Below are 22,424 nucleotides of genomic sequence, written 5' to 3'. Positions count from 1 at the left end.
ACCATATGATCACTAGAAACTTCTCCATCGAATATGCGGAAGCCCTATCCTGATTTTATAGGAACCAAAAGGTAAAGAGATGTTTCCCAAGGTTGCCAAATCACCCTGTGGTAGAAATGGGAGTAGAGCTCCAGCCCAGAGCCTATGCTTAGCCAGTCCTGATCCTCTGCTACCTGCGGGGGGGTGGGGGGGGGCGTGATGCTTCTGGCCTGTTGGCCAAATTCCACAGCTCAGCAAGTGTCGGTGATGAAAGCCGGGCCCGGCCTCGTGAGTGCTGGCAGAGGGCTTGTTTTGACAAGAGCAATTTAGCTTAAGTGACTTGTGCTAGCACTTGGGGTGCTCACAACAGGGACCTGACTCACTCCTTTGTCAAGGACCTCTGTCCTAACTCCCCAGCGTCCTTCAGGGCAAGGAGTCGTTTCTGTGAGACCCTGTGGATGGGGGCGTGAGAATCTGTCCCTTCTGTGGCCTTCATCCTTCCAGTTCTGTTTTGGCTCTTGGGGCAGCCCAGCTGAGACTTGGAGACTCCAAGAAGAGTTCTCCATCCCTCTGGTATCAATCCAGTTTGCTGCATTAAGCAGGAAAGCCAATGGCATGGATAATGCCCAGCGACAGAGGACTTCTAAATGCGCTAGATGATTTATAGCAGACTTCCTCTCTTCATTATTTTTGGCTCATGCTGAAGTCAGATCAGTCTGTATTCCTCATGTACATACCAGCTGCCTGGAAATGGCAGTGATTGGGACACACCAGTCATTACTTGATTTGCGTGCCCCTGTTCCTACTCGAACACTTATTGAATACCTGCTGCATGCTAGGTGCTGTGGAGGTACTGGCAGCTCCGTGAGACTTGGCCCCAGCCTAGCTGGCTTTGGAGGAATGGTTTGCTGTGGATAATTCCTAGAGTGAATGAGAACCTTAACCGGGCAGGAGAGAACAGGTGGTTGAGTGTTGCATTGCCACCTCTCGCAGTATCCCTGCCTTTTCCTCTGCTTGTCAGGGTTCAGCTTGTCTGGGTTCAAAGGTGGCTTTGTTGGCTCTACTTTCTGCTGTAGCTGTGGCCTTCTTTTAAAAAATTTTAAAAACCAGTTGACACACGTTCAGACTTGCCAATGCTGATTTTTTAACGGAGTGGTCATTTGCTTAGGATAGCAGAGTACAAAGGACACACCCAGGGTTTCTTCTCATAGCAGCTTCCTTGGTGCAGACTTTGACTGACAGCTGACTTTCAGGAATGATCCTGTTGCCAGCCTCTTGCCCAGACGGGCTTACCTGCCCTTGTTGCTGGTGTGGGGCACAGGCACCCAGTGGTTTTAGGGGTGGGAGGCAGGCATGTGTGTTCCTCTTGAGGTACTCTTGCTCTGTCATCTTAGGCATGTGGCCAGGAATAGCATCTGGTGTCGTGGGCTTAAATTCCACTCCAGTCTGCCTTTCTGAGGACTTGGGGCTTTTTCCCTCTGGGAAGGGGTGCTGCTTCCTCCAAATAGGGAGGAAAAGGGACACTCTCCTATCTCCTTGCCTGGGTGCCCTCAGGATGTGGGTGCCATGTGTGGGCTGATAGCCTGCCCAATTGGGCATTGTGATGTTTCCCTGGATCTTCCTGCATCCTGGGGAATGTCATTCTCTGCTTATGTGTTGGGGGTCAGAGCAGTGTGGGCTGCTTCTGAGTCCTGGGAGAGAGGTGAGGGGGTCCCTGGGGCTGGGGGTTGATGGATGCCTGTCCTTTGGCAGCTAGGATTACGAGCATCAATGTTTAGGGCCCTCGAGCAGAGAACATGGGGCAAATTGAGGTGAGAGAAGTGTTGGGCCAGCATGGAGGCTCACCTTTCAGGAGACAACAAGGGCTCCTGGACAAGACCAGCAGTAAGTGCAGTGTCAGCAAGTGCAGAGGAACACCAGCTGAATGAACAAGGGGCTAAGAGGCAAAGGTTCTGCATAATGGCCCAGCAGAAGGTGGGGCAGGGCCCCAAGCCCCCAAGCCCTCCTCTGTGCTCACTGCAGACCCCAGGGACTTCGCCTGCCCACCTTCTTCAAATCCCCTCACTCCCCTCTCCCCTGCCCCAAATCTGGCTTAGGAGCAGCCCAGGGCCCAGCTATCCCTGAGGGGGGGCCCTGGGGCACCTTTTGCTTTTCTGCCCTTCACTGTGTAGATATGCAGGGGTGGGGGTGGGGGACAATCAGGCAGGAAACTGAGCTTCAGATCCCATGCTACCCACACCTGGCCTGGCCTTCACTGCTGATGGGGAGTGCCCTGAGGCATTGCCCACAATGGGTGCAGAAGTGGCAGCCTCATCCCCAGCTCTTGCCCCATCCTCCAGGCCTGGCTGAGAGATACCGGCTGCCGTGTGCAATGCCCCGAGGCTCAAGACCAGAACCCGGCTTGGGTCCGGCCGCGTGCCACTTCCCCTGGGAGACAGTACTCTGGTAAAGCACCCAGGCCTGTGCCTGGTGCTTCAAGACAGTTGACAAATTGCTGATGTTCTTATCTTCTCCACTCTCCTCAGGGGACTGCGATTGATTGGTTGGAGCTCTCAGTTTCTTGCTTTTACTAAACCTAGATAGGCAGTGGAAGAATAATTGCTTTCCTGACACTTTATATTATCGCCTTATTTAGTCCATCATCTTAATCTTTACACAGTCCTTGAGAAGTAGATAGTATCATCCCTATTTTGTAGGAGAAGATTCTGAGGTTTACTAAGGTTAAGTTACTCAGTCACCACCACACAGGGGAAAAAGGATGTGAACTTGGAGCTTTGATACCAGGTCCTAACCAGATCCCACGTTTTCCCCACAGCATGCTTCGTCTTCTTGAGATACTGCAGAGCTCACTCCTTCTTTCCTCTGGGCCACTGTTTGTTACCGTGCAGAGTCCGGCCACTGTGCTTCCTTCCGTCTTGAGAATCAGCCCCTCTGTCTGCTTTGTCTCTGCTCTGGTTTCTGGGCTTAGTCCCAGGTCTTGTCAGGAGCACTGCTCAGATGCCTTCAACCATTCTTGGAGTGGCCTTAGTGTTTTCACACCTCCAGCCTCATCCTGCCTTCCCTTGGCTTTGTGTGCCCTGTGTGTTGTGATTTCTCCCTTCTGCCCCAGAGCACGTGGTGGGAAGGGAGGAGGAGGAAGTGGGGGAGGAAGGGAGAGGGCAAAGGGGAGGGAGGGATGGGATAGGGGCTTGCCATCTTGATACTCAGACCTAGAAACCTCTGCTGTTTGCAGGTGTATTGGGGTCAAGGCTAAGCTGCCGTAACAAAGAGATACCAAAATACAGTGGCCTTAAGAAGATGGGAATTTATTTCTCTTGTGTCATAGTCTCAAAGTGATGGGGTCCAGGTTGGTAGGATGATTCAGTTCCATGGGGTTGCTCCACCACTTCTAAGGACATTATCCTCATTCATATGGTCAAAGCTGGGTTTGGAGCTTATCTATGTTGTAGCCCAGAAGAACGTGTTTGATAATGGGATGGGAGGTGACATGGGAGCTGCATGTAGCACTTCCATTCATACCCCACTGGCATAGTCATGACCACACCTTGCTGCAAGAGGGGCTGAGAAATGCTGTCTGTGGCTGGGCAGCCATGTGCCCAGTGACTGTGTATTGCCTGGGAAGAACAGGGCAAGGAATTTAGTTGGACAACTTACAGTCTCTGCCACAGCCTTTTAAAAATTATTATTTTTAAATAAAAAGGTTAATCTTAATTATTCTAAAGGGGGCGGTGGTGTGATAATCTATAGTCCATCACTTGGACTTCAAACTGAGAATATATTTCCAGGGGCCTAGGGAGTATGCAGGGCAGGTGAGTCTGCAAATGAACATTTGCCACTCCTCCCACTGTCTGTTTTTATAGTCTTCTATCATAATGGCTGAGTTTCATGGCTCACCCTTTGGCATTAGGTCATGCCTCCACTGGCCCTGGGAGAGAAGACTTAACACTGTTACTCCTCATGCCCCAAGAATTAAGGCAGTCAGTGCTTCCCGTGGCCGTGGTGCCAATTCTGGTCACCCTTCCTACCCCCTTGTTAGCAGCACAGCCAGGAGAGAGTGGAGACCAGGGCAGAATCTCCTGGTTTCTTTCTGGGAGACTGAATCACATCACAGATAAGACTCCCCAGAGTCCTCAGGATGTCAGTGCTCTTGGGAAGCAGCTGAGAGCTGTTTGGTCACATTCTCCCATTTTACATAGAAAGAAACCTCATAGGACCCAGAGAGCAGGGGAGTTTGTTGAGCTGGCCCAGCCTGTGAGGAGAAGGGCTGCACTGCAGCAATCCAGGCCTCTTGCTGTTCACCAGGCCTTTCCAAGAGACTCGTTTGCACATTAGCTCATTTTTCCTATAGACTCAATCTCTTCTGGGGATTTCCTAGTGATATGCTCAAGGTCAGCCAGCAAATAAGGGACTCTCCAATACTTCAGGCCAGCTCTCCCAGTTCCCAGACACTCACAGGGACACACAGACTTGTTTCATGTCTCATCTCCCTGATAGAAACCATCTCCAAATGCTTAGTGGCCATGGCAGTTAGTACCACACTCATCTTTCATTTAATTCTGATGTGGGCCTGGGCATTCCTGCAGGTAAGGATTGTCTTAGTTCATTTTCTGTTGCTGTAACTGAACACCACAGGCTGGGTAACTTATAAAGAATAGAGGTTTATTTAGCTCATGGTTCTGCAGACTGGGAAGTCCAAGAGCATGGTGACAGCACCTGGTGAGGGCCTTCTTGTTCATCATGATGTGGTGGGTGGCATCACATGGCGAAACAGAGCATATGTGTGCACGTTAGCTCAGGTCTCTTCTCCTCTTCTTATAAAGCCACCAGTTTCATCATGGGGGCCCCACCCTGATGACTTTAATCCTTATTACTTTCCAGAGGCCCCACCTCCAATTGACCTGTGAATTTGAGGATTAAGTTCCCAACACATTAAATTTTGGGGTACATTCAAAACCATAGCAGAGACCCTGTAGCCCATCTCCCACCTTGTGTTTGATGCTCACCATCAGAGGCAGCTGGGGGTCTGGGACTGTCTTCTCTTGTGAGTTGGAATATTCAAGGCCTTAAAGGTACCCTGCAGCCTTCAATTTTCTTTTCATCCATGTATTCATTTAACAAGAATTTATTGTGGCCTGCTATGTGTCAGCCTCTGTCCTGGATAATAGGGACACAACAGTGAGCAGAGGAGGCCTGGCTCCTATGTACCTTTTTTTTTTTTTGGAGACACAGTCTTGCTCTGTCACCCACACTGGAGTGCAGTGGCACCATCTAAACTCACTGCAACATCTGCCTTCTGGGTTCAAGCAATCCTCCCACCTCAGACTCTCGAGTAGCTGGAACTACAGGCATGTGCCATCATGTCCAGCTAATTTTTTTTGAGACAGTCTCGATCTGTCACCCAGCCTGGAGTGCAGTGGTGCCATCTTGGCTCACTGCAAGTTCAGCCTCCTGGGTTCAAGCGATTCTCCTGTCTTAGCCTCCCAAGTAGCTGGGATTACAGGTGCGCACCGCCATGCCCAGCTAATTTTTTGTATTTTGAGTAGAGACAGCGTTTCGCCATGTTGGCCAGGCTGGTCGCGAACTCCTGACCTCAAGTGACCCACCCGTCTTGGCCTCCCAAAGTGCTGGGATTACAGGCGTTAGCCACCATGCCTGGCCTCCCATCTACTTCTCAGCCCTCCAGATCTCTAATGGCATTGTTAGACCCAGCCTGTGTTGGTTTACACCTGTACAGTGTTAGCATTGGTGTCTTATTAGCAGGCGTCATTAGCTCCATTATAGAGATGAGCGCATTCAGATTCCTATAGGTTGCATGACTGGCTCCGAGTCACAGGACTGGCCCCTGGGGCTCCTGACTCCCCAGCATAGCACTCCTCTCACTGAATCTTCCTGCCTCTCTCCCCCAGGCAATCTCTGGGGCCCCTGGATCCCTGCTGAGGTGCCCATGGTCCCCTCCATCCCCACAGGGCAGCCTGTGTAGTGCTGGGTAGGTCCCAGGCCTGTCCCACGGAAGACATGGCCCTGTCTAGGTTCCGCACTCAGTTGGAGGTAAGGTAAGCACTTGGTGGCAGTTTCATTTTCTCTTTGGTGTTTTTTTTCTTCTTCTGGATTCTGCTGACCTAAAATGAGCCCCGGAGGTGAGGAATGGAAAGAGGGAGGAGATGTGGGCATGAGTGGATCAGGCTAGGGGATGGGGGAAGGCACGAGGGAAGCTGCACTTCACCTGTGTAGGGTGGGAACCAGAACTCCGAGTTCAGGTGGGCTCCTTCTTCCCGCCCCTGAATCTGACTCCAGCCTTTCGTCAGCCCCCTCCCTCCACCTACACGGCTGGCACCACCCTCAGCTGTCACCACTACTCACAGGAAACAATGAAGGTTTGCCTGATATTCCGGGAGAGGAGGAGGAAGCTGAGGGTGGGAGAGCTTGGGGGAGTGGGGATAATTATTCTCCAAGATGAGATTTTTGGAAGAGAGCAACTTGATTGCACTTGGAGGATAAATAAACTTCTAGCCCACAAAACTTCTTGCCAGGCCTCAAAGCAAACGTCTCCTTATCCCAGAGGTCAGAGAACTGCAGGAGAAGCAGTTTGTGGGTGGGTGAAGCATCATCAGCTTCCCTGGAAAACCTTTGCAAGGTACTCCCGCCATGCCAGCCTCTCCTTGTCCTCCCGCCCCAACTCATGTCCTTGGTTTGTATGGGAACGTGTCTGCCTTTCTCTGCTGCTTTGTATGTGTGATTCCCACGCCTGGTCCGGAGATGAGGTGGGGGCCGGGGCCTGGCATAGATTCTGAAGGACTCCGGCTTCCTCTGGGATTCCCCATGGATCTAGCACGGTTGGATGGGGGACTTTTGTACGACTTCCAGGTATGACAGGCCTTCTTAAAGCTGTAGCTTATATGCTACAATGCTGAGCATTCCGTTGCATTGCAGGAGAATGGAAGGCAGAAGATTTGAAATCAGGGATTTCTCTGAAAGTCTTTCTAAGTAGCATCTCCATTTAGAGAGGAATGCAAATTGTCCCTGCTTGAGCAGCCAGAGGCCCAGGCTGTGGCCACTCCATGGACTGTCCCAGGTGGCAAAGACCTTGGCCATCACCCACTGCCTCTCACTTTTATGGATGAGGAAGCTGAAGTTCCCAGAGGAAAGGTGACTTGCCCAGAGCCACATGTTTGTTGTTTGCAGATCCAGGCTGAGAACTCACACCTAAGTTCCCAGGCCTTTCTCCACACTGTGCTGCCTCTAGATGTTCATTCATTGCTCTTGAGGATGCCCTCCTCCCCATGGTTTTAAATTCGTATATTCTCCCCAAGCCCCAAGTTTCGTGGTGTGTAAGATAAGTGAATTTTCAGTCTGATACCCTTCTCTAGACTGTCCTAGATACCTCAGTCGTCATACCTGAGCCCCTGTCATATACCTCCATATCCCTTGGGCCTCACCTCCAGCCCCCCTTCCCTTTTCTGTCACCACATCTCATGTTTCTGAAAGCCACAGAGAGTGGCTGTGCTGGGTGTACCATCTGAAATCGGCCCTGAGCTTGGCAGATGAATCTGAGCCTTTGGGAATGACCCCCTCAGGGGAAGTAAGGAGGCAGATCACTCTGTGGGCCTAAGGTGGGCCACCAATGGCTCAGCAGTTTGATATTCTGCAAGTAACCTGGGATCTGTCCCTCATCCACTATGCTCCAGGTCCCTCCTGTCCTGCCTCCCCTTTGTACAACAGCAGTGCTGTCCAACAGAAATATATTGAGAGCCACATATATCCTTCCAGCTATTCCAGTGGGCCAAAAAGTAAAAACAAAGAAAACAAACTAACCCATGGGTGAAAGTAATTTAAATAATATATTTTATTTACCCAATATATCCAGAATATCGTTTTATCATGTAATGAATAAAAAATAATTTCAGACTCCAGTGCGTTTTGTATTTACAACACCCCTCACTTCAGACCAGCCACACTGCAAATGTTCCTAGCCACGTGTGGCTAGTGGCTCCCCTGGTGGACAGCTCAGTTCTGCAGGGAAGTACGGTGCTGTCCTCATTTACCTCTTTGGCCCCTCCCCTCCCTCTGCCTCTGGATAAATCAAGTTTCCTAACCTCCATGCTGTATTCATTCAAGCTGTGACCCACTCGCTGTCCCTTCACTGCCAAACATCCAGAGTCACCTTCATTCACCGTCCCCTCATGACCTCATGACTTAACCCCTTACAGCTCAACTCCTCCTCTACCCAGTCTGCTTATCCATCTCTTTTCAGCCTCTTCCACAACATCTGATTCTGTTGACTTTCCTACTCTTGCATTTAGCTTTTGTGACACTTTATTACTCATAACCCACTCACTCCAAAGCCAGCTCCTCCCGGACTTCCCCTAAGTGGATTAGGAACCGAAGCTCTCTTCTTCCCATAGATACGTCACCCAGGCTCAAATACTCCTTGCAGATGCCTTGCTTGGGGGCCACTCTGCTTTCCCTTCATAGAGCTCCAGCCTCTCCCAGGCCCCTGGTGCTTCTTGTCTGTGCTATTTCCACAGCCCTCTTTTAGTCTCTCTACTTCTAGCATCTTCCTCTTCACTGCCTCCTTTCCAGCTGTCAATTTAATCTACCCAAAGTTCTGCTGTGATCACATTTCCCTTTTGAAAGCTGGCAGCATTAGAAGTTGTAATAACAGGGGAACATGCTTACGTTACAATATTAAATGAAGGCCGGGCACGGTGGCTTACGCCTGTAATCCCAGCATTTTGGGAGGCCAAGGTGAGTGGATCACCTGAGGTCAGGAGTTCAAGACCTCCTGGCCAGCATGGTGAAACCCTATCTCTACTAAATATACAAACCTCGTCTCTACTAAAAATACAAAAATTAGCCAGGCATGGTGGTGGGCGCCTGTAATCCCAGCTACTCGGGAGGCTGACACAGGAGAATTACTTGAACCCAGGAGGCGGAGTTTGCAGTGAGCCGAGATCTCGCCACTGCATTCCAGCCTGGGCAACAGAGCAAGACTCCATCTAAAAAAAAAAAAAAAAAGTGAAAAACACAGGATACCAAATTATGCAAACAGTAAGAGCACAGTTTTATGAAAGCAAAAACAAAAAGCCATAAGTAGATTTTTTAAAAAAGGAAGTAAAAGAAATAAATGGAAACGTTAATACTGGTTCTCTTTGGGTGATAATTGATTTTTTTTTTCCTTTTCTATGATTTCGAAGTGTTCCATAATGAATGTACATTTTATAATTTGGGCAATGAATATACTTTTTATTTTTGTAAATGTGGCCATCAAGAGTTTTTAATGCCTCCTAGATTATGTGCTGGCTCCTTACTCTGCCATAGAAAAAATTCTTTCATGATCTGGCCATGAACCCCCTTGTCTCATCTCTGGCCAGTCCTCTCCTTGCTTCTGGTCAGCAGTGAGTACCTGGTGTTCCCAGTGTAGCCCTGGACTCTTCTTCCTCTGCCCCATCCATATTGATGCTGTTTGCATCACCTGTATGCCCCTCCACTGGGATGCCCGCTGGCCAGGTCCTGCCCATCTGCAGACACTTCTCCAGGAAGGGTCCTGGTCCCCACTGCCCAGACATGATTCCTTTTTCTATTTTGAATCTCTTTTCCCATTTGACTTATTCTCTCTGGTTTTACAGGCATTTTCATTCTCATTTTATCTCTTCTGTCAGAAGAGAAGATTCTTCAGCCAGCCGTGCTCACAGCACAAGCATGTACTTTTTTCTTTCTTTATGTAAGTTTATCAGTATTTCTTTTTAGAGTAATATGTACAATAGAAACATTGGAGAGTATTCATTGGTATAAAGAAAAAAAGTAAAAAAGCACTTATCATCCCACCACCTAGAGATACTCCATCACTGTTAACATTTTGAAATGTATACATGTGAAAAATTGGGATCATGAGTTATATGCAATTTCATATTCTTTTTTTCCCCCACTTGACATTGTATTTTGGAAAATTTCCCACAATGTTGAATGTTATTTAAATAAGACATTTTAAAGGCTTTGAGATATTCCAGGGTATTGAGCACCAAAGTTTTATTTTATTTCATCTTAATGCAGAGTCTTGCTCTGTCACCCAGGCTGGAGTTCAGTGGTGTAATCGTGGCTCACCGCAGCCTTGACTTCCTAGGTTCAAGTGATCTTCCCACCTCAGCCTCCCAAGTAGCTGGGACTACAGACGCATGCCACCATGCCCGGCTAATTTTTTATTTCTTTGTAGAGATGGGGTCTCACTATGTTGCCCAAGTTGGTCTCAAATTCCTGGCCTCAAGTGATCCTCCTTCCTTGGCCTCCCAAAGTGATGGGATTACAGGTGTGAGCCACTGCGCCTGGTGACAGCACCATAATTTATTTAACTGTTCTCTAGTTTTTCAACATTTAGCTGCTCCTAATTGTTAAATTTTATAATCATCCTCGGACATAAAGCCCTGTTCAAGCTACTGAGGTTTCTGTGGCATAGATTCCTGGGAGGGGACTAACTTATTGGGTCAGAGGGTATGAATATTTGGAAAGCTCTTCATACATATTGCCAAATTGGTTTCCAGAAAGGTTATGCCGATTTGCATTCCCACTGATAATGTAGGAGGGTGCCTATTCCATTGCATTCTTGCCAACATTATTACTATGAAAAGAAAGCTTTGCTATTTTAATAGGTAAAATACTGCTTTTATTGTTATTTCTTTGCTTACTAGTAAGGGTTAACATCTTTTGATATCACACATTTATAAGTCATTTGTATTTTTACTTTGAATAGCTTATTCATCCACATTACCCATTTTTTTTGTTCTTCAATTCCTTTTTTTTTTTTTTTCAAGAAGGAATCTTGCTCTGTTGCCTGGGCTGGAGTGCAATGATGTGATCTCGGCTCACTGCAACATTCGCCTCCTGGGTTCAAGTGATTCTCCTGCCTCAGCCTCCCGAGTAGCTGGGATTACAGGTGCGCACCACCACGCCCAGCTAATTTTTTGTGTTTTTAGTAGAGACAGGGTTTCACCATGTTGGCCAGGCTGGTCTCGAACTCCTGATCTCATGATCCACCCACCTCAGCCTCCCAAAGTGCTGGGATTATAGGCATGAGACACTGTGCCCAGCCTTTTTTTGTTGTTAAATTCTACCCATTTATTGTTAATTGGCAAAATATTTTGTATATTAAGGGTATTTCCTCTGGCATATTCTTTGCAAACTGAATGTTTATGAAATTAACTTGAGGATAGAGGATAGAGGTTGTGGAGCCTGCAGAGTTTATGTCCTCCCAACCACTTCCATGCCTTGTCTGACTTCCCCACCAGATCTGGAGTCCTAGAGGGCAAGGTGGCCAGCAGCATGGTTTCCCAGTGCTAGGCACTCAATCAGTGTTTGTCTTGTTCATGTAAGCACTATTACATGAAAGCTGTTATTTCTCTCCGGTTGCGCAAAGCGTGGGGTCTTCCTAGGAATAAGTAATTAAAAATAACAAAACATAAAATGTACAATGTGGCCACTTCTCTCTAAAGGCACAGCTGTGCAAGTTATAGAAGACATTCTCTCCCTTGTAATTGTTGCTATTTGCTTTACAAATTTAAGGGCATTAAAACCACAATAAGATACCATCCTCACTCCTGCTAGGATGACTATCATGAAAAAGATAACAAAATAAGTGTTGGCAGGGCATGTGGAGACATTGGAACCCCCATGCAATGTTGGCGGGGATGTAAGGTGGTGCAGGTGATTGAAAGCAGTTGGGCAGTTCCTCAATAACATAGAGTTGCTGTGTGACCCAGCAATTCTGCTCCTAGATATATCCCCAAGAAAACAGAATATATCCATGTAAAAACTTGTACATGAATGTTCATCACAGCAACATTATTCATAATAGCCAAAAGGTGGACACAATTCAAATGTCTATACCTGATGGTGGATAAACAATATATGGTAGATCTGTGCTGTGGAATATTATTTAGCTGTAAAAGGAACAAAATACTGATACAGGTAGAGAGCATCCTGAATCTGAAAATTTGAAATCCAAAATGCTCTAAAATCTGAAACATTTTGAGCTCTGACATGATGCCACAGTGGAAAATTCCACACATAAGTACTTAACACAAACTTTGTTTCATGCACACAATTATTTTAAAATGTTGTATAAAATTACCTTCAGGCTACATGTAGAAGGTGTTTATGAAACATAAATGAATTTCATGTTTAGACTTGTGTACCATCTCCAAGATATCTCATTATGTATATGCAAGTATTCCAGAATCTGAAAAAATCCAAAATATGAAACACTTCTGGTCCCTAGCATTTCGGATAAAGGATTCTCAGCCTGTGTGTGCTACCATGTGGACGAACCTTGAAAATATGCTAAGCGAGAAAAGCCAGACACAGGAGGCCACCTATTGTTCACTTCCATTTATATGAAGTGTCCAGAATAGGCAAATCCACAGATGTGGGAAGTAGGTTCATGGTTGCCAGGAGCCGGGGGAGGGTGGGGTGGGGAATAGGCAGTGACTAATGGGCATGGGGTTTCTTTTGGGGATGTTGAAAATGTCCTGGGGTTGGTAGTGATGATTGCACAGCCTTGTGAATACACTAAACACTACTGAATTTTGCATTTTGAAAGAGTGCATTTTATGGTATGTGAATTGTATCTCCATAAAAAATAACGAAGGGAAGCTACACTAGAGTAAGACTTGGCTTTGTGAGACAGGTGGGCCTTTCTCACCCATAGCCATGAGTTCCCTGGAGAGTGTGCCCCCGGAGGACATTCATTGAATCTGGCAGTGGCTGGGAGTAGGTCCCTAATCAGCAGTACTTTATGTGACCAGGATCTATGAAGAAGGCCTGGGGCGCCTGGGACAAGGGTGAGAGAAAGTTGAATGTCTCTTTATTAAATAGAATAAAACAAAACTAGATCTAAATTAGGTTGGGATAAATAACAGCTTAGTACAGTAGAGTAGGATGAGCTGTGAGCTCAGAAAGAGATGGCTGTGATCCCAGTTCTGCAGCTTCCTTGCTGTGTAATCCAAGGCAGGACCCCTGCCTCGGGCCTCAGTTTCCTCATTGGCAGAGGGGGATGATGCTGCCTAACTTGCTTATCTTACAGGGATTTGATGAGGGTGAAATGAACTACATGTGAGAAAGTGTTTTGTAGACTATATATTGCTGTACCCAATCATTCCTAGATATTTGTCTTTCTTCACATTCTAGTCTATTTTGTTTTTCCTTAAAATGTATTAAGCAGATGCTAATTGTTGATTTGTCAATATTTCATGCTCTAATTTTAGTAACATTAAAGTTGTATTAAATAAACATTACACTTTAGAATCGTATTATAGGTTGGTTTTTTTCAGACACAGTGAGTAGCTGGGGTAGGTGTGAGACAGGGAATGTGGTCTATGATAAGACTTAGAGGGCGTTAATGCCAGCACAGGAATTTGGACTTTATCTTACTGGTAATGGACAGTCCTGGCAGGTTTTTGGGTAGGAAGATGTCATGATGTTAAGGGTATCATTTGAGGATCTCTGGCATAGAGAATGGTGTTCACAGAGGCTGGAGGCCCCTCAGGAGGCATCCTAAGCTCTTGACGGGGAGTTCCAGAGCAAGGGAGAGTGACAATCCCAGAGCAGCTAGATCCTAAGTGGAAAGGAGAGGAGAAAGGCGATGTTGTCTGGGCAGGACCCTAGTGAGCAGAGAGATGGGCTTGATGGTGTTTGTCCAGAGCCAGTAGTATAGAACTGGCCACCTCCTTGAAAGAAGACCTTGTCACAAAAGCCCCCAAGCAGAGATAATGCAGCTTTGATTACCAGAAACACGTAATAGCAATCTTGATTCTTTGTGAAAGGAGAAATTTTAGAGGTGTCACTCATTATGATTAGAAAAACAGTTAAAAGTATGTAATAGTTAAAAAAAAAATTAAGCACCTAATTGAGCATGGTGCAGTGTACAAGGAGCCATGCCGACATGCCTTCTAAGAGTATATAATTTAAGATTATTCTTCCTTGAATTATTTTATATTATATCTTAATGGGGTTCCACTGAGGTTCCCTGAGCTTCCCACCACCACTGTGTAAGACAAATGAAATCCAGTGTAGGAGGAAGGAAGTCTTGCCAGGATGTCAGCTTCTTTTATTTGGGAGTCATTTCGTTGTTAGTTTTATGTGTTTGTAAACCGACAAAGGACTAGAACAGGAAGGAGTTGTGCCTGTCTTTAGGGCTGGGGCCAGGGGACACCTTGCGGGAGAGAGCCTCTCCTCCTTTTCTACTGCCCAGAGCTTGGGGAGCTGGTTCTCTGCCCCCAGGGTCCCTGAGGTGGTCCAGCCTCTTGTGGTCTTTGGATGGATTTGGAAAATCAGATCTTACCTCTTTGGCTTGCACTTCATCGGGGTGATTGCAGACTCTGATGCACACGGAAAACGCTGCAGTCTGTCTACTCTGTCCTCATAGGTGGAGGAAGATCTGGAAGAGGGAGTAGGGAAGAGTGGGCAGGAGCTTGGGGAGAGGGTTGTCACGACTGCGGGAGGGCAGGTGTGGTTTGAAAAGGACCCCTGGTAGGGTTGCCCAGTAAAATATGGGTCACTCAATTATATTTGAATTTCAGATAAATAATGAATATATATATATATATATATATATACATACATACATATATATATATTTTAGTATAAGTAGGTCCCAAATATTGCCTGGAACCTACTTATACTAAAAGATGTACGTGTTGTCTGTAATTCAAATTTAACTGAACATCCTGCTCCCTCCCCCATCACTAACTCTGGCTCCCCGGGAAGTTCTGATTCCCACCACAGCCACCACCATTCACCTGTGAACCATATTGCAAGGGGTAAGCTGACTTACCGGGAACAGGAACCGCATAAAAGAGCAAACTGAGCAGGGGTCTTCCCCAACCCTAGTCTCCAACTCATTTCCTTCTACTCCAAAACCATGCATTTCTCATTCCCCTTTGCCTTGCACCTTTCCCAGGATTATCCAGTAGCAAGCCTGTTGCAGTGGGCTCATGGAGCCGCCTGAAAACTCAGAGAGGAGAGGCAGAAACGATCACAGTGCCTGAGGCCAGTGGCTGGGGTTTCTTTGAGTCTTCCCAAGGAGATACTGCACAAACCGAGCACTGTAACTTCCCACTCTTGGCTCAAATCAAACCTGCAGCCTGCGGGCAGCCAGAGATTGGGTTTCAGAAGTGCTGGGGTTTTAGAAGTATTAAATATTCATAGGCATCTCCCCTTGGTTTTGACTCTGAGAATAGAATTCCAAACATTCCCCCTCTAGTGGGGTCTCTCCTGGTGTGGTCCTGGGACCCCCTGGACCTTGTCCACTCGGACCCCATCCATCTGCAGGGCTTGTTTTAAACTTTTTGTTGTTGTCGTTTTGGAGTCAGAGTCTCGCTTTGTTGCCCAGGCTAGAGTGCAGTGGTATGGTCATAGCTCACTGCAGCCTCTACCTCCTGGGCTCAAGTGATCCTCCTGCCTCAGCCTCCCAAGTAGCTGGGACTACCTGGTGAATTTTTATTTGTTTTATTTTTATTTTTTGTAGATATGGGATATCACTATGTTGTCCGGGCTGGTCTTGAATTCCTGGACTCAAGTGATATTCCCACCTTGGCCTCCCAAAGTGCTGGGATTCCAGGTGTGAGCCACTGCATCCGGCTGCTTGTTTTAAAGCAGATGCTGAGGCTACTCCAGGGCTGCAGTCTGCTGTATTGTTGGGTCTCCTTTTCATTCCACTTGGTGTACTGTGGGTATATGTCACGTGTTCCGCCATACCACCAACTCCCTTCACACGCGCGCACGCGCGCGCGCACACACACACACACACGTGTTCCATGTGGTTAGATGTGTCCTGTGAGGCCAGCACAGGGAAAACCAATAAACCCTTAATTAGGCCCTGTTTACCTGCTGTTGTGAAGCCTCAGCAGTGACTGATATCTGTTATTATTTACTAATTAGGTCCTTTACACAAGGACAGGGTTTATACTTACTTTTACTTTGCCTGTCTTTATGGGGGTGTAAGAAGGGGCTCATTATTTGATCACTGAGTGGAGAAGAGAGCCTGGCAGCATTTGGACATACCTTCCTTGTCCCCAAGGTGTGGGATCATTTTTAAACTTCAGACTCCCTCTGTATGTAAGCAGAATTCCATCAGATTTTACCGATACCTCCTCACTATTCATAAGCGGAGCATCTGCACAGGGACCTTAGCACCCTTTAAGACCTGGTGCCCAGATTCCTGCTTTTTTGGCAGATGGTGTGAGTGTGTGTGTGTAAGGCAGCTATTAATCTCTTTTTCACTTTCAGGTCCAACTTGCTGAAATCCCCCTTTCCAATAGCCTTGCTCAAGACCCCACCCTCAAACCACAGCACCCTCTTTCTGCCTGCCTGGTTTTGTGTTTAGTGAAAGAGAGATGAACACCAAGGCACACTAAGCTTAGCAAAGCCATTTGGATGGCTATTGGGTTACCACACATCTTTTTACCTGGATTTGCACTGTCTGTTGCCATTGGACTTCTGGCTATAGGAGGAGTCAGATTACAGCAGGAGAGACCCAGAGGATTAGTACAGAGATGTTGCAGCAGACACTTGATAATTGCTTTGGGGGTCATGCCTCAAAATAGACTCTGGCCTCTCTTTCTGGCTTCAGAAAGAGGGAAGGCCACTCTTTCTCTGTCCAGCCATCTGCTTACATTTTCTCTCTTAGTCTCCTGGATATGACTCCTGCCCTTTTTTTTTTTAATTAAGGTATAATTTACATACAGTAAAATTCACTTTTTTAGTGCATTGTTCTGCAGGTGTAACAAATGCATACAGATGTGTAATTGCTAACACAATCAAGATACAGGACAGTCCCATCACCCCAAAAGGTTTCCTTGTGCTGCCCCTTTGTTGTCAGCCCTACCCACTGCTCCCTGGCAACCACTGATCTATGTGCAGTGCCCACAGTTTTGCCCACATCTAAATGGAATCATGGTCTGTAGGCTTTTGAGTCTGGCTTCCTTCATTTTAGCATAATATATTTGAGATGCATCCATGTTGTACGTATCAGTGATTTGTTTCTTTTTATAGCTGAGTATTTATGCAAATATTTTTGTGTGAACATAACTTTTCATTTCATTTGAAAAAAAATACCTAAGAGTGAGGTTGCTGGGTCATAGGGCAAGTGCATATTTAACTTGATGAGAAATTGCTGAACTGTTTTCCAAAGTAGCTGGACCATTTCTCATTTCGACCAGGAAAGTATGAGTTCGGTTGTTCTGCATTCTCACCAGTACTTGTTATTTCATTCTTTCTTCTTTTCTTTCCATTTTTAATCTAATTTAACTTCAGCCATTCTAATAGTGTGTGATAGTACTCATTGTTTTAAAAATTTGTATGATAGGTTCTGCATTTAGGCCTCTGAACCATTGTGAGTTAATTTTGTATATTTTGTGAGGTTTGTTTTTATCATATGAATATTTAATTGTTCTAGCACCATTTTTTTTTTACTCATTGCCATACAAGTGAAGATCTATCACGATTTTTTAAAAGACTCCTTTCATGTAATTGCCTTTATACATTTGTCAAAACTAAAGGTGTGAAATATGATTTGCAAATATTTTCCCCATTCCGTGGGTTGTATTTTCACATTCTTGATAGTGCCCTTTGAAGCACAAAAAGTTTAAAAATTTTGATGAAGTTCAATTTATTTTTTCTTTTATTATTTGTATGTTTGGTGTGATATGTAAGAAATCATTGCCTAATCCAAGGTTATAAAGATTTATCCCTATGTTTTCTTCTAAGGGTTTTATATCTATAGTTCTCATATTTGGGTCTCTGATTCACTTCGAGTGAATTTTTGTGTATAGTATGAGGTAAGGAGTCCAGCTTCATTCTTTTGCATGTAGATATCCAGATTTCCCAGATTACTTGTTGAAAAGACTGCTCTTCTTCTACTGAATTGTCTTGGTACCCTTGTCAAAAATATAAAGGCTTATTTCTAGACTCTTAAATTCTATTCCATATATCTATATTTCTACCCTTATGCTAGTACCACATTGTTTTAATTACTGTAGCTTTATAGTAAGTCTTGAAATTGAGTAGTATGAGTCTGCTAACTTGATTGGCAATCTTTTTCAAAACTATTTTGGCTATTTTCATTGCTTTGATTGTGATTGTGTTGCATCTGTGTATCAATTTGGGGAAAATTGACATCAGAACGTGGTGTTTTTCTGTACATGGTATATCTCTCCATTTATTAAAGTCTTTTAAAATGTCTTTCATCAGTGTTTTCATAGCTTTCAGTGAACAGGTCTTAGATAAAGACCAATTTTAGATTTTTTGTTAGTTTTTTTTTTTTTTTTAGATTTCTACTGAAGTATTTCATGGTTTCTGGTGCTATTTAAATGGTGCACTCAGCCCTCTGTATTCACAGGGCATTGGTTCCAGGACCCCCTGGGGATATCAGAATCCTCAGATGCTTATATAAGTCCCTTATATAAAATGTCATAGTACAGTTGGTCCTCTGTATTTGTGGGTTCTGCATCCACAGATTCAACCAGCCATGGATGGAAAATATGTACAGTTGCCATATTGGAGGGTTTTGATCCAAGGTTGGTTGAACCTACAGATGCAAAACCTGTAGATACAGAGAGCCAACTATACCTTTAAGAATTTTACTTCCAATTGGTATTTACTTGTATATAAAAGTAGGTTGCTTTTTGTATATTGATCTTGTATCCTATGACTTTTCTAAACTTGCATATTAATTCTGGTAGTTTTTAAAATTTTTTGAGGTTCTTCTACATAGACAATCATGTCATCTGCAAATAGAGACAGTTTTATTTCTTCCTTTCTAATCTGTGTGTCTTTTGTTTCTTTCTCTTGTCTGATTGCATAGGCTAGGACCTCCAGTGTGATGTTGAATAGGAGTGACGAGAGGGAACAACCTGGCTTTGCTGCTGGTCTTAGGGGAAAGCATTCAGTCTTTCACCATTAAGTTTGATATAATTTAGCTGTAGGTTTGTATATATGCTATTGATCAGATTAAGGGACTTCCCTTCTATTCCTAAGTTGGTAAGTTTAAAAATTATTAATGTATGTTGCATTTTGCCAAATGATGTTTTAGAAACTGTTGAAATGATCATATAGTTTTTTAATTTTAGTCTATTAATATGGAAAATTACATTGGTTGCTTTTTGAAGTTGAACCAGCCTTCATTCCTGGGATTAAGCCCATTTGGTCATGTTGTATAGTATTTTCATGATGCACTAGCCTGTCTGAGGCTAGCTCCTCATCTTCTTCTTCCCAGTTTCTCCTGTCTCACTCCTGTTTTTATCACCAAGAACCTTCCTCTCTTTTCACACAGATCTCCTCTAACTAGATCATCCTTCAGAATTCCCTGTGGCCTACCCCTCAGCCTTCACTTCCTCATCTCTTCCTCCTTATTCTCTCCCAGTGGTTCCCAGTGACTTCCCAGAGGCCTGTTTTTGGGGTCTCACTTCATAATCACAGCATTGGTTACTACTTCAGGCCATGGTCTCTTTCTTCCTGGACTTTCTTCTCCCTGGTCTTAGGGGCTCTTCCTTCTGAGTCAGCTCTGCCCTGAATGGCTCCCAGCCACACGCAGGTCTTTGTTCCCTCATGCTTTGGGCTTCTGTGGCAGCATCTGGACCCGTCTCCCATTCCTGCACTCTTGCCTCTGATGAATCTTCCAGAAGCCGTGGGCTCAACCAGCCATTCTTTGGTTCAGCAGTCCTTTTGGGGGACACAAACATTCCATCTATAACACTCTTCAAGTAGATTGTAAGTTTCTGAAGAGCAGGGGTCTTCTTTCCTTATGATAAATAGGTTGGCTTTTCCTATGCCATGTGTTTACATAAAATGACAGCAATGGGATGCTAGCATAGATGTGGTTGGGGTGGAAGGATATGGGAGTTATGAGTCAGCAACAGTAGTCGTCTGAGGCAGTGGAGCTAGAAATCTGAACTTGCCCCTTCCTGGAAGGCACATCCAGGAGACACATGGGGAGCTCAGGGCATTCTTCAGCCAGGAGGGAGTAAGAGCCTGAAATGGGAAAGAGAAAGTCTTTTCATGGACCGGGGCACACACACCATGGGATGTCTCCAGGGAAAGATGGTACCACATTCAGCAAGGAGCAAGGGCAGGACCATCGCAAAGCTGTGGTGGGCAAAGCCTTCTGGTAGAAAGCAGACCTGAGTCGAGAGCCAAGAGGCCCCTAGAGAAGAGCGTAGGAGTCATCTGCCAGGGCCACTGCCAGGCAGCTGACGTCCCACAGCAAGACTCTTTGGGATCCAAATGGCCAAGTGCCCTCCTTACCCCAAGACTTGGGACTAACACAGGCCTCCTGAGGGCTAAGGGAGCCACAGCAGAAGGTGCAGCGGCTGACCCAGGCTCCTTTTCTGGAGCTGGGACTAAGGAAGTTTTTGGTGGGAGTAACTGAGGTGCAGCTTAAAGCCCCCACAGCCTAGGAGCCGGAGCATCATTGTGTGGCTCTGTTCCATGTGGCCCCAAGTCAAGGACAACAACAGGACCCATGTACTCAGATATCCAGGAGCTCTACCTGCCAAGAGAAATTTTGCCTACACATCACTCACTGGGATCTGAATGTACCGTATAACCTTGCTTTCCGTGTCGTGTTGTATTGTGTTTCATTTTCCCTTAGCTTTTCAGTAAGTATTCCCTTCAAAAGAATTCCAGCTTTGACTTTGCTGACCTGGAGGGTCAGTGGTGTTTTTCCACACACACATCTCAGTTGTTGGGGAGCGGGGGAAATGGCAGGCCCTGGCCGGCTGGTGCAGTGGTTGTCAGAGAGCTGGCAACAGAAAGACCAGAAGCCTAGGGAGGAAGGAGTGGAGACCCACTGTGGCCATGGACCCCGACTGGCCAGCCTTGCCCTTTTGTTCCCTAGAGCATTTAGCACAGTGCTGGGGACCTGAGGGGATTTGAGAAGCCTTGATTCATCGGAGCTGATCTCTGGGGGAGGGTGGCCCCTTGTCCTGTACTGGACTCTATCACACTTTCAAAAGTGAAATCCCAGCACCCTTGTGGCACCTTCCTTGCAGTGGCCCTCCTGCCCCCAGCACACACACAGCTCTGTCACAGTACATGTAGCCTTTTAATTTCTGGTACTATAGGCATGTTTAGTATGATTATTAGGTGATTCAGTGTCTTTAGAGGACATATCCCATGACAAGCCAGCCAAACTTCTGGCTTTGAGGACATCAGAGAGCCCGATCGATTATGCTCGGCTGCTCACAGTGGTTGGCCGCGTGTGGGGTGCCCTCAGCATTTGTTTGCTAGCGCCAGGTGTGAGTTTGCTGAGACAGGGGCTGAGGGCTTCACGCTTTGGGGCCAGGAAGGTCAGGATCTGAGCTCGGTGTGCTCCTCTCTCCCTCTGCAGCTTGTCTCCAATGTTCTCATTTTCTCCTGCACCAACATCGTGGGTGTCTGCACCCACTATCCGGCTGAGGTCTCCCAGAGACAGGCTTTCCAGGAGACCCGAGAGTGCATCCAGGCGCGGCTCCACTCGCAGCGGGAGAACCAGCAGCAGGTGAGTGAGGCCCCTGCCCTTGCACAGTGGAACGGAGTCGAGCCCTGAGATGTACCTCAGCTGAGCGCCTGGCCTAGGGCGGGCAGTGCTTATTACGGCTGCCAGCCCCACTCCCCGGGAGGGGACCAACCCATGGGGAATGTTTCCCCTGGAGAGAGTCCAGCATTCCAGGCCCTGTGGGAAGGGAGTTCTACCCGGCCCGTGCCCAAGGCCTGGTGCCCATAGCCATGTGGCGTCCCTGTGGTTTGCAAACAAGCCCAGCAGCAAGAGGGTCCCTCTCTCCCTCCCCACACGGCCCCTACTCCCTCCCTACACTGCTCACCACTCCCTCCCCGCACTGCACCCCACCTTGAGTTGGAGTAAGGAGAGAAGCCAGCATTCCTAACTGGGATTAAGGTGCTCCGCAGGGGAGGGGATGAGGGAGAAGAAGAGGAGACAGGAGCTGTCATCCCCTGAAACACCCCACACCTGGCTATTCCCCTCTCCGAGTTCTGGGGTTTGGTGGTTCTGAGAAGGAAGAAAGTCCCATCTCTTCCTAGACCGACTGCCTGGGTCAGGGAAGGCAGGCCATTCCCAGGGCCACAGATTCCTGGTGCAAAGAGGGACCTGCCCTGTGTACACCACTCTTGGGTGGGGTGGGAGCAGGGCTGAGGGCCACATCAGGGGTCCAGCCCTTCCCTCTTTGGGGGCGGAGTCCTGTTTGGATTCCAGGTCTGGATCCCCGCTGTCTCCTCTTCTCTGTGTGAATCAGGTAGGGGTCTGGTGACTCTGAGTCATGGCTCACACATGGGAGGCCGGGGGGCTGTGTGGCCTAGGGGAGAGAGTGGGCGGGTCTGCAGGGTGATGGGGCTCCCACTAGCTCCTGTGAGATAAGGTTGCTCCAAACCAGAGGCCTTCCCTCCCCTCTTAGATTACCATCTCC

At 46.7% G+C, this 22,424-nt stretch overlaps 1 protein-coding gene across 2 annotated transcripts in view; it reads left to right on the top strand.

Annotated features, from left to right (window-relative positions):
- ADCY5 (adenylate cyclase 5) overlaps positions 1-22,424 on the top strand; it is a 167,105-nt gene that overhangs the window by 75,300 nt on the left and 69,381 nt on the right. For both annotated transcript variants that reach the window (XM_008950512.5, XM_034957194.3), the window contains exon 2: positions 21,353-21,502. In XM_008950512.5, the coding sequence (XP_008948760.2) occupies positions 21,353-21,502 (150 nt within the window). The remainder of the gene's footprint in view (positions 1-21,352; positions 21,503-22,424) is intronic.

Source organism: Pan paniscus, chromosome 2 (genome assembly GCF_029289425.2).
Source record: "Pan paniscus chromosome 2, NHGRI_mPanPan1-v2.0_pri, whole genome shotgun sequence".
Classification (NCBI taxonomy): domain Eukaryota; kingdom Metazoa; phylum Chordata; class Mammalia; order Primates; family Hominidae; genus Pan; species Pan paniscus.
Note: the sequence above shows the minus strand (reverse complement) of the source record. Positions and strands in the feature narration are given on the sequence as shown.